The sequence below is a fragment of the Pseudoliparis swirei genome, chromosome 18 (genome assembly GCF_029220125.1).
Source record: "Pseudoliparis swirei isolate HS2019 ecotype Mariana Trench chromosome 18, NWPU_hadal_v1, whole genome shotgun sequence".
Classification (NCBI taxonomy): Eukaryota; Metazoa; Chordata; class Actinopteri; order Perciformes; family Liparidae; genus Pseudoliparis; species Pseudoliparis swirei.
Window position 1 is genome coordinate 12,733,175 of NC_079405.1, and position 13,089 is coordinate 12,746,263.

General features: G+C 44.5%; 1 protein-coding gene across 4 annotated transcripts in view; it reads right to left on the reverse strand.

The window, feature by feature from the left end:
* The window catches only part of LOC130207947 (kazrin-like), a 115,903-nt gene that overhangs the window by 50,535 nt on the left and 52,279 nt on the right, over positions 1-13,089 (reverse strand). For all 4 annotated transcript variants that reach the window (XM_056436745.1, XM_056436743.1, XM_056436746.1 and 1 more), the window contains exon 4: positions 11,132-11,339. In XM_056436745.1, coding sequence (XP_056292720.1) covers positions 11,132-11,339 — 208 coding nt within the window. The remainder of the gene's footprint in view (positions 1-11,131; positions 11,340-13,089) is intronic.

A 13,089-nucleotide genomic window follows, 5' to 3' on the forward strand; every position in this document is an offset into this window, starting at 1 on the left:
AATGTGGTTGAAAATAGACGCTTTTAAGAAAAAGAAAACTATCTCTCTGGACATTGATCGGACTGCCAGCTAGCTGTGAGCAACTTTGAGAGGCTTGGAGATAAAGATGCCTCTTTGAATTGCCTCCTCTAAAACTGGAATGCACAAACAAGCTTCTAACAATACAAAAAAGCTTTGAGAAGCACACTTGCTTTGAGGTAAAATGTAGCCACTTATGCAAAAAATGAACACATTTACCGTAATGTAACCTTCTCAACAGAGCGACAGCGTGTTTGCGTGTGTATGTCTACGTGCATGTGGTACAGTAATTGGCGACCTGATAAATATTTGTGTAGAACCTCCTCAGCAGGAGAAAACAGACCGGCATGCTTTCCACACTAATGCCTTCGGCTGCAGAGCAAAAATAATTCTGGGATGGAGCCCACTTACAAGCTTTATGTCAACATTTCAGGGGAAATATTTAAATGTAATGTGCTGTTTTGTAATAACTGTTTTTCCCCTCAAAAATGTTGATACAAATATATACATAAATAGCAAAAGTAGACATTTTGATAGACAAAACTAATTAAAACAGCAAAGAAGAGTAACACATGTTTTGATTGTGGGTTCCCAACAAGTAGCTTTAATCAAGACAGGCAGCATGAGATCAAGTTTAGTCATGTTTAGTCACGCTCAACTTTAATGGCGTGCTTTGTCAGGAGTATGGAATCTCATTTGTGAAATCCATGTTTTCCCTAATGACAAATTCAAACAGTGAATTGATTAATTTTAGAGCTGCGGTGCTCGGTGGAACTCCATCAGGAAGTGAGCCGAGCCATCTGTCGTTGTCTGTGACGAGCAGCCTGAAGACATACGGATGATATATGGAGAGAAATTTGAAAAGTTCACCACCACTTCTGCATGCACTTACATATTCAGACTCTGGTAGCATCATTGTTTTTATCGATTTATCTAGTTTGTTGTTGCAATCTGTACTTTTTCACTCACAGCATATTTACAGTTTCCAAAAGCTTAACATTTCTTGTTTAGTATGACCAATTCAATTTACTACAATACAAAACAGCAAAAGACGGACAATTCTCACATTTAAGAGGCAAAAGGTTGCTTGACAAACCACGTATTTGATTATTAAAGATATCCATAAGTCAACTGTTGTCCCTCAACTCAATTTGAATTTTAGAACAATTTTCATTATCAATTCATCTAAATTGGAAAAGCTGTGACAAATGCCCATCACAATTTCTGAAAGCCCAAATTGACATATTTAGATTGCTTCTCCGAAACCCAAAGAACTAAATCGTTGCTTCTTAATTTTCTTTGCTAATAAATCAATCATTTAATAATTTCAGCTCTAATTCTCAGACAGGTTTTGAGGATTTCTAGGACTGTTCAGACTGAAAACTGTAAAGTATACGCATGTACTTTGTTTGGTTTCAATATAAATTGATCTCTGCAGAAGACTAGTTTAACCTCAAGTCCTCCAGTATATCATGACAAATTATTAGTTAAAGGACAGAAAGAGTAGTTTGAAGATTTGAGAGAAGATGACACCTAAATGTAATCCAAAATATTTGCCATTCATGGATTGTGTGGCTGTTTAAAAGTGCACAACATTGTCCTGGTGTTCAGGATGTCTTCAACCCATCTATCCTGTGAGAGGGCTGCGTGAACCAGATGATTTGGAGAAGTGGCAAAGTGTATTGCTTATCCTCCACTCTGCTGGAATGTCACGCTTTGCTTCCTCTGGATACGGGGGTGTTCTGCTCTTCCTCACAACAAATTTTCCTCCATGTCTATTCCATTCTCTTCTGGGAATGGATTTAAACTGCAGCCAAGGCAACAATATGTAGCAGCAGCAATAGAAAGTCTACACTGCTAAAGCAATGAGGCATTTTAATAGGATGAGCTGAGATTGTTGTGAAGGCAACCAGGCTTTCTCTCCCTCGCTGTCGGTCTCTTTCTCTCTTTCTTAGAGTTGCAATTGTTTAAAGTTTGGACTCTACGGGGTTTTTGATAATTTAAGATGAAAATAAAGGTTTAGATGTGTACAGTGGAGGCGTGGGGGAGACGGTTGGGTTTAAAGCCTGATCATTATCTGTGCCTCCTGTTGCAAAGCGGCCACAACAACACCAAGGCACCGGCCGTAAAATACTCCACTTGGGAGAATGGTACTAAACACGCTGTCATAGCTCATTCTTCGTCTCAGCGCAAACAAAATAGCGAATCTTGTTCACCCGGGAGTCCAGTGCGTCATTAATGGAGACATACGGTGTATCCTCCATCACATCACATACTTCAGTCAGACACCCTGCTATCACCTGACCTCAACATAACACCATTCTACCATGTATTGTACATTCCTTAGCCAGAGAGACAGCGAGATCATCTTAAGTGAGATTAAGTTTCCCAATCCTGGACTTAGTCTGATTTTAGATGCACATGATGAAGTCCAGTGGGCCTATAAAACAAGATCAAGAAGCAAGTTGTTATCTACGGACATATGGTGGTGGTAAATACAACACACCAAAGATACAAGGAGTTCTTATTTCCTACAGTCCATTTCTTTTTTGAGAGTACTTGCCTGTATGCAAAATTATGAGACCCCTTATGAAGGAAATATGGGTGAAAAGGACGATAACAGGGAGCGATAACAATGAGGAATATTCTCAGTCTCATAATGTGCTGTTAAGATGAGCCATGACCCACACACAATAAATCTATATTAAATGGCATCTTCATAAAAATACATTTAAAAAATCATCTGAGAAACCCAGCGTGTCTCCTGAGTAGATGGGAAGGAAACACTGAAACAAAGTAATTCAGTTCATGGAGCTAATTAGCATACGTAGACATATTGGTCTTACTGTTAGGAATAATATCATCTCAGAGGCAGAGTGTTACACCGAAGAGCAGTTCAATGCTTAGGGTCAGTTCTCCTTGAATAGTTTTTTACTGACTTGCTCTAAGAAGTTCCATTCGCATAAAGCTTGCCAGGAACATTTAAGTGCAGAGGAATATCTGTAGGAGATGTACCCTGTCTTCAGTTGGCATCTTTCTTCAAGCTTCCAATTCTGGTTCTGCTCCACTGCCTGTCTACCACGCTCATCCTCCATGAGGTGACAGTTCAGATCAGGGGCCTCGTGGTGATGTCACTACCTGCGGCCATCTAACATCCAAAGCGAAGGAATGCCACCACCATCCGGCGTCCAGGGCAACACGTCCGTCACCTCTGCTAAAAGACCTCAGATACACACGGGTCATCTGTCTTCTGTCAGATCTAACCCTGCACAGATGCAACCTGCTGCAACCTGAACTCAGTAGCATGCCACAATGTCCTCCCGGTAAACAGAGTGATTGGAACAATAGAGGCTGGCTTCCTCTGCCCCTTTATAGACATGAAAGTGAATATGTGCCGCCCAGCTGTCCTCCTTGCTCCCGAGGCAGCCACATCCAGGAGTGGAAACTCTCTCACAAGTCAAAGTTCACAGGGTTTCTGCTCCCACTGTCAACCTGCACAGCTCAGTCAGTTCATTACCTGGGTCTGCATTCTATTACAAAGCAAAACAAATAACCAGAGACATTATTTATTTAAAGCCATTACCAGTCACTGTAGAAAAAAGGCAACCGATGTGCCAGGAGGTACTTATAACCCCTGTTCAGCTATTAAGTGCAGAAACACTCAACTAAAATGAAAAAATATGGAGAATAAAAGAAATGAAACACTTAAAAAGGACCTCAGCGATGAAGTAAGTAAACACGGCAATAAAGATGGCTCTTATTACTTAAAGTTGCAAGCCAATTAAAAATATGGGTTTATGTCTTATACTGTGTGCATCTGTCATTTTGTTTTTCTCTTGGTATCAACTTATTTTTGTTCTTCTTTTTGTTGTGGCAGTTTGTTTTAGATTGCACATGTTGTCATATTTTTGTTAGCTTTCAGTGACATACACTCAATAATATGATTACATTTTTCAGCTGGCTTCCAAGAAAGTAATGCAACAACAATGTTGTAAACTTCTAATTTGAAAGAGAGCACTGTACACCATTAGTCTACCATCACATCTCATTTGTTTGCACTACACACATACACACACATTTCATTTCATTTGCTCTGCACTCATACACACACTTTGCTTTTTGCACTCTGTCTATATTTAATATTTTTGTATTTGATTTGTCAGTGTTGTTGTGTGTTGTGTATGCATGTGTGTTGTATATTTACATATATATATTGTTTTGTATTTTACTTTTATCTTACTTGTATACTTCTATATCTTTCATCCCTGTTTCTTATATTTTGTGTTTTGTTTTTTATTCTTGTGTGTTGCTGCTACTGTCTCGACTAATTTCCCCTTGGGGATTAATAAAGTATATATCTATCTATCTATCTATCTATCTATCTATTTAAGAGAATAATGAGGAACCGTAAGATCAGTGCCTTTTGCATCACTGTAGTCTAAAAAAAACTCAAAATGTGGAAGTAAAACCGTCCACCCCCCGGCGCCGGTATCTACATTTGGTTTTGGAGCCTGAGGAGTCCTCGCAATGCCATTATTAGTTATTTTACTGGAGGAAGTCCAGTGAAGAAGAGGAAAAGAGAGGGAGAAATGTTCAGGGATTGAGGGGCTGCCTCCCTCTTGCTATTGTTTGGATACAGTTCCTCTCACGCTGCATTGACCACAGACAGGGCGTGGCTGAGGGAGGCCAGGCAGGGAATATCAGGAGGGGAGGGGGTGAGGTATTCGGGTGCTGATGGATACAGGGAGAAGGTTAGAGCGCCTTGCATACTTTCTCTGCATGTGGCCAGGGGACAGAAAGGCGGGTGGTCCCTGGTGAGCGTTACAGTGAGACAAAAAACTGGGGTGGGTGGGATTCTGCCCTGTAGTTTGCCGCTCTGTTCCTATAGTCCTGCTCATGTGCACAATGAAGTAATGAGAGACCGGGGCCTCTTACAAACTCAGGCCAGATGGGGAGAGGATTCTTCCCCACAATTACTCAGCAGAGCGCATTAGAGCCAGGGTAACTTCTCCCCTACAGAGAAAAGATAATCACTGGGTATTTTAGGAGAATCATCAACACTGGTTTTCAGCTCTCCGTACAGTTTGGATGGTGTATTTAAAGTAGTCAGCTGAGCTTACTTCCTCTAATCCTGAGTACAGTAACCCAGCATGCTCAATAGCACCTATAATAGGGTTGCAGAGTTGGAAAATCAGCTGGTTCTGGAAATAGTTTCTACAAATCTAAATTCTAATCTGAAAGTTTAATTTATAGGATATTTTCCAAGTGCCCCAAAATACTGAAGAAACATTAAAAATGACAAACTTCTCACTCCAGTTTGTCATTTTTTAATGTATTTTTAAATATATATATATATATATATATGTCACAACAAACACAGGGCCATGTTGCAAACAGAGTAACATCCTAGTACAATAAAAGCCTTTAATATTCAATGTCACCAACATGTAGACCACCATAGCAATGCTGGACTCTCCTAATGATTTGACGATACCATAATGGCCATCAGTGTTAATTGTGTAAATGTAATTCTCGTTGGGAGTTGACCTTGTACTACCTGTAGCTTTCCATCAATGAACCAGATATTTAAAACACCAGGTGCACATCTTTCGTTCAGAATGTCCTCACATATACAATCCTAGACGTGCAAGCCAACACACATTGCCAATGCTAAAAATTACTTTTTGGTCTTAACATGGAGACCCTTATTTTACCTTGACCATGACCGAGTGAAAGTGAAAATGTGTCATCCATACTCCTTATGCTGTATAAGTCACTAACAGCTGCTTCATTGTGGTGTTTCAGAAAGGTTTATGGATTCGTATTGGTTTCCCATGAGTCTGTGATGAGCGCTTCCTCACCAACCGACTTCAGGGTACCGGTCTACCACAAGCATAAGAGCATAAATAATGTATTATCACACATTGATTTTAGATGACAACATTTTTCCATACGGCCTCTGTTCTCTAAGACAAATTGATTCCAAGCTAAATCTTTTTCCTCACAAGTCAGATGAACATTAGAGTTGGCATCAATGCAGTCGCTTGGTGCTAAAACATCAGCGTCATTTAGGATGTGATGGATGAAAAAGACTGGCCAATAATAAAGGGGTGTCATTACACTGGCAATGAATACATTACTGTCAGTGGCTTGAATAAAAGAATGCACACATATATAAGAAGAGGAAGGAGTCACGGTGACATCACGCATTGGTTTTTGACATTTGGAAGTCTTGATTTCAGCCTTTTGACCATAAAAAAATAAAATAATTGCCACCAGAAGTGACATGCAATCTGTCAATCAAAAGGTATCCACACCCTAAAGTATACCCTGCTTCAACTTAACTAAATGAACACCATGCTGTACTGAAGAAGACTTTCGATTACGTTTACCACCAGAGAAGTGGTTCCCTGATGGCCATGAGAAAGAATGCAAGTTAATGGTAACTTCTGCATTGACTTAACTTTCAGACATGAGTGAGAAGGACAGAATACAAGAAAATGGAAACAGCTGGCTGAAGTGCTGTGTTATAGCCATATTGGACATCTGTCACAGATGTCATTGAAGCTCCGCAGAGAAACCGCAAAAATCCTGGCATTTTGGCATTGTGCATTAAATATACAGAAAGACAGTTCATACATATTAAAAAACCTTGTCTGTGCAGTTGCTTAGATGGTGCGCAGGGCAGAGCCAACACATGGACAAACACAGCCTTGCCTTGAGATGGATACACACCTGAAGAACATTTAATCTCCATAAGCCGCTGGATGCTGGCGTTTGCTCATCACACCTCAACCGCCTAACCCGATCTCTCAGACGAATCATCTTAAATCTAAAATCTTTAAAAAAACATCCTGTAGCTAAGCAGTTCTCAGGCTCACCCCTCACTGCTGTGCTAGTTTAAAGAAAAAGAGGGAAGTGGAGGACTGTGTGGTGGTGTTTGGTTTGATCAGTCACCTGGCCTGGCCTGGCCTCTGGGAACAGGAAGTATGACATCACTGGCATTCAGGAATGTGGGAATGTCAGGCTGCCTGTTAACACTGCTGGAACGAAACAGAGAGCGAGCGAGATGGACACAACAGATAACTGCAGAGTTATTCCAGCCCTAAAGAATAAACACTCAGGCCCTGTCTTCAGACCAGCTTTAGCCCTGTGAGGGAAAAACACTACTTTTCTGTTGAATAAGTCCATTCTGTTGACACAGGGTCATCCAGCAAATAAATTGAACCTGGCTCAACTTTAGCACAATGAAGACTGAGACATACATGCAAGCAGACATTCCTAGACTACTTTGTCATGTGAACATCAGGTTTCTACTGCTTACCCAGCGACCCTCACAAACCAATATTTGATGATTGTTGACACGATAGCTTGCCTAAGTTATAAAATCCCTCCTCATGGTATTATAAACAGCTGTTCAGTGTTAGGCCAACTGATAAGCCTCAAAAACAAGTGTTTGTCACTCAAACTAGACTTCCTAGATCATATTGTCTCAATAATACTTCAAACAGCAAACCCCAAACAACCATTGTATTTTTAACATGGTTGTTTCCACTCTGAACGGGACCTGACACATCGGCCCTACCGTACCTGTTCAGATGCTTTAGTTACTTCTCACAGGCATGGAAATCGACCCAACCTGTCAACGTCTTGTGATGTACTTGCTTTTAACAACAAGTGTAGACAAGTGCGTGTGATGCAAGCTGCCTTGCCTGCATATTTTGTGTATAGCTGGAGGATTAAAAAGTATATCCACCAGGCAGCAGATGAATCAGGCCTGGTCAATACTTAAATCTCTTGCTTGAGAACTTCCAGTTTGTGCAATATAAATACAACCGAACACTGGTGGGGTCTCCTATGTTCGTGGTCTCATGTTCCTGCCTCTCCTATTCCATGTCTCCTGTGTGTTCTTCTTTAATTCCCTGCACCTGCCCCTCAGCCACCTTGTCTCTTTGTTGTCTGATGTCGCATACCGTGTTTCCCCTATATATTGTTCATTCTTTCCTGTGTCTGTCTGTTGTCTGTCCGTTCTGTTCCCTCCTTCTTTTTGTCGTCCTCTGTGTGTCTTCCTGATCCTGCCTTCGATCCACCTGCTGCCTTCTGACTGCCCTGATCCTGCCTTTTCTTTTGGACCTTGTTTATTTTTTCAACTGTTTTGCCTCATTAAGAGCCCATTTTATTTTGTCCATTCTGTTTCTGTCCATTCATCCTGTTGCCCTCACCCCTCACACTCCCCTTGACAGAACAATCGGACCAGGATTGGCAGAGTGTGCTTCCACAGCGTCAGCAAGAGTAGAGACAGGAGAGCCTGTGTGTTAATCAAAGAAGCTCTCTGAGGGACAGTGAAGCAGTCGACCAACAGAGTTCCTTGAGAGGGATCTGAGGGCTCTGAAGGCGGGTTGGTCGGCTGGGTCGGTGGGGTTGCGATGGGTCGGTTGCCTGATGGCTCGGTCTGGCCCCCCCGGCCCCAGTTCCCCCAGCAGTCCTGCCCGCCTCCTCCCCGTGCCCCGGGTTCTCCCGCCGTCCCGGGCGCCCCCTTCCAGGCTCGCGCCCTCCCCCCTCCGCCCGCTCCCGGTGCCTGTCCCGCCGCTGCAGTCTCGTCTGCCTCCGCTGCCGCCCCCGCTGGTTCCCCTCCTCCCGATGCCTCCCCCCCCCTCCCCCCTAGTTCCCCTCCCCCTCTCTTCCTCTCCCCCCTCTCCCGTTCCCCCCCTCCCCCCGGCCCTGCTTGGTTGCCCCGGCCCGCCTTGCCCCTCCCCCCTCCCTGCCCTAGTTCCCCTTGTCCTGCCCTCCCCCCTGCCGCCCCGTCCCCTGCCCCTCCTCTGTGTCCTGTCCCCCCTCCCCGGCCCCCCCTGTCGAGTCCCCCGCCCATCCCAGCTTCCTCCCAGCCCCTGCCTCCTGTTCCCGCACTGTCCAGCTCATCATCCTCCCTGCCTCCCCCCGCCTCCCTGTTCCTCCTTCCGCCTGCCCCTGCCCCGCTTCACCGCCCTTGGTGCCCCTGGCGCCCTGCCCGCACTCCACCCCTCCTTTCCACCACCCTTGTTCCCTCCTCACCTGTCTCTACCCTGTGTTCCTTCCTAAGCCGGTCCATGTGGTCCCGTGTCTCCTATTCCATGTGTGTGTCGTTCTGTGTCCCTTGTCTTCTGTGTCTCTCTTCCTCACTCTCTTGTCTCCTGAGTCCCTCGTTGCTTAATTTGTTTCCTGATTCTTGTCTCGTGTCTCCCCTCTCAGTCTCCTCAGTCTTCTGTTGTTTGTGTCTTTCTGTTGTTGTCTGTCCTTGTCTGCCCGTCTGTTGTCCCGCTGTCTGGTGTCCTTCCCTCCTGCCTGCTCTGTCCTGCCTTGCCTGCCCTGATCCGATCCTGCCTGCCTGCCCCTTTGCTGATCTCAACGCTTCCCTTTCATTAAAGAGCTTTTTCCCTTTTATATTTTTATTTTTCAACCTCACTGCTTGTTACTTATATTTTGTTCATTCTGTCTGTCAGTTTCCTTATCTTCATTTCTCTCTAATAACTTTCAGTCATTGTTGTGATGTGTTCACTGTGTGCTGGTAAACTTAATACACATTCGGATTAACTGATTAACTGATAAATGTGCTAAAAGGGTTATTAAATCAATTTATTAGTATTTCACCTCATAAAGTTAAGGGACTTGCAGGATGCAATAAAAAAAGGATGGTCAAAACCAAGCAGTTACGGCTCCATAATCCCTGCCTCACATTTCCCGTAATGCAACTTGATAGCAAATTGTATCGTATGTCATTAAAAGATGACTTCATGATAAAATCAGGGTTATTTTTGCAGAAGACCCTATACAGCTAATCATCATAAATTCCTGATAATGTTTTAAACCAAGAGTGAGGAATCGCAGGACTCACGCGCCACTCACAAGTCAGCGCCCCGAAAAACAACATTTCCAACAGATCAGCCTGGGCCTTTAGGGCTAGCAGCAGATACAAGGGATCACCTGCTGCTGCACTCCATAGGCCCAACACAGGGAGCCATTTATTGGACACTGACAGCAAGCTGTCTGATAGGGTAAGATCTCCATAACCCCCCTGGGCTTCTAAACATATCCCAGACCATTGCAGACCGGCAACATATGGCCTTTTTGTTCAGCGGTCGTTTCACTATTCAAGCCAGCCAAACTGTCTGTACATGCAGGCGATGAACAGATGAATCTGTTATGCATTGCTGCGTGGGCTCTAGGATTTAAGTTTGTTGAAGCTAATGAGTTGCTCAATAAACGGATTTGCGGATTAGCGGAACATGGTTGTTCCCCTCATTACAAAAAAAAAATGATGAATGATTTCCAAGATGTCAGCGATATAAAAATAGCTTAGCTGAATCTGTCATAATTACACACAAGCCATCATTACACGATAAAATAGATAATAAAATAGCCATAGATTTTTTTTTATTGCAACCAAGCGTCATTAGGTATGCGACAACTACATATAAAACTGTAGATATTAGTCATAGTCTTTGGGTTATTGCTGACATGACACCAGGGCAAAACGTTAACATTCCCATGAAAACTCCAGTTTAAAGCTCATTTCTCATTCATCACATCTCTTTCCCAGCTAAGTGACGGTGCCATGGTGTCTGTCGGCATGCAGTCGCCGTCAGAGATGTTGGCATACAGTTCCTTGGCCTAAAGCTCAGTTTGAGACTCCTTGCCAGAGTCGGGGAGAGAGCGGAGAAAGAGCCAGAGCTGGAGAGGGAGTGCAGACCCAGAGGACTCCAGCTGCTGCCTGGGAAACCAAACCCGGACCGGCTCTGGCCCACGCTCTCTAACCCCAGCCCCTCCCGTCTAATAACAACACTCAGTCCGCCTCTTGTAATCCGCTGCTTTTTCCACTGTCATTCTGATTCTGGACTTTGTGGGGAAATGAGTCATTGAAGGAGCGATGGAGTGATATTGGTCTCCCCGCTGCACATTCCTCGAATACTTCCTTCCCACAGTTGATTTCAAAATATTCTCACACGTTCATGTTCTCACTCTCACACACACGCAAAGAGGCAGAGGATTAGGTGTGAGTGCGCTCACATTCTCTCTCTCTCTCTCTCTCTCTCACACACTCATTCATTCACATCCATGCACATGCTGTGACACTCACCCCGGTAGTGCAGGCTGTCATCGTGGTGGTTGTACTGATGGTGGTTCTCCAAAGCCGGGGGGCTGCTGGCACCCAGCTCTGCCAGTCTGCGGCTGGTGGCAGAGAGCTCGGAACGGAGGTTGGTCACTTCCTGACTGGCAGACTGGATGGCCCCATCAATCCTCTGTGCCAGATGTTTGTTGTCTTCCATCATTTTAAGAATTTTCCCCTGAGGACCAAATCCACACAGAGCAGCATGATGTCAAGTGGAGCATTCCAGGGGGTGAAGCTTCTTCCTCTTCTCATCCCCCTCTCCTCCTCCTCCACCTGTGCTTCCTCTCCTACAGTTTACTTCGCACATATAATTTAAAAAAAGGTCCTTCTTCTGTTCTCAACGAAGCAGCACAGAGATGATGTCTACCTGTTACTGCACAAAGAATAACGTCTGTGTGTCCAAGCACCACAGAGTCAGAGAAAGCATGTGTGTGTGCGTGGGTGTGTGTGTGTGTGTGCGTGGGTGTGTGTGTGTGTGTGCGTGGGTGTGTGTGTGTGTGTGTGTGTGTGTGTAGGGCTAAGGAGAAAGATAGTGAGCGTGGGAGAGAGAGGAAGAGAGAAGTAAAGAGAGCAGAGAGGAAAATAAGACAGAACAGAAAAGGAGATTTAGCTCAGCGGGCGGAGGGGAAAGTGAGTGCTCCCGCAGAGGAGAATGTGCTGTGAGCAGCTGCTCTCAGAGAGGACCCGGCACACACTGAGATGACATGCAGCCTTTTAAATGGATTGTACCATGTGCCGGAGGACCAGGGGAGAGGGGGGGACCCATTTGGACTGAGCTGCTCTCCAGCAGCTCTCTAACGACAGAGCGTGTTGTGTATCACACACCCTATGGAGTCTGTAATGAGTTAGCAATCGGGTCTGTAATAGGGTAAAAGTACAGATTGTTTCTCTTCATTTCTTCTTCTCTCTGTCCCTCCAGTCAGAGCTTGGCAGCAGTATTGAACCCTTTGACAAGCACTTGTCAAGCCCTCTATATCTTTTCAGTCCCACTCTCCCTTCCTCCCTCTCACTAACACACCCGCTGTCTTTTAGTCTCTCCCACCCCCTCTTTTTTCATCCCGTTATATATTCATCTCTTTGTCCTGGGAAAGCTCACCCCCACATCGGTGGAAAGGGAAGGGGGCTGGCTCAAGGCACCCAAGGGGAAAAACATTTCAACTCTGAGAGCAAACTTAGCAGAGGGCAGAGGCACGGCCCTCCGATAGGCTGAACACAAAGAGAAGAGGCCTGGAGAATTAGAATCGAGCCGTGGCGAGAACATATAGCTTTACTTCTTTGATCCAAAACAGTTGGAAGGATTATATTTCAGCTCATCTGTGAGCCCAGCAAATTACCAGCAGCGGCATCAATTCATATCTGTACGGCAGAACAATTCCATCACACACAAAAGGTTAAAACAATTCCGGATATTGCTGAGCCATCACAACTTCGAATCTGCATTTGACATTTCATTTCCCAAGTAAGAAAACACATCCTGTCTCTTTGAACAAACCGAGGCAGATGAGTGATACATCACTCAGATGCTGTCATCCGAGGCTCGGGCGATAACGGCTCAATGCTCATTGGTATTCACACAATGGCAGAAAGAGACCAACAATGACGCCAGCGTGTGAGCGCGTGAGACTGACAATCCGCATGAGACACACAACTTGTTGGTTACACTGATAGCTCGGTCGCTGCTTTATGATGAAGTCCACACAGTGGAGGTGTTATAGATCAGATGTCTGTCAGATAGAGGGCCGCTAGTGTGGCCTCAAGGAGAACATTACCGGTGTCCTGTCTCAACTCTCAGCTCCTGTATTCTATACAGTAATGCTGGTGTTTGCAGTCAGATATATCTCTGAATGAATTCCCAACTGATTCTCCAGAATATTCTCTATATCCCAATGTCCTTGCGAGAGGGATATAGAATAATATAGTTTGTC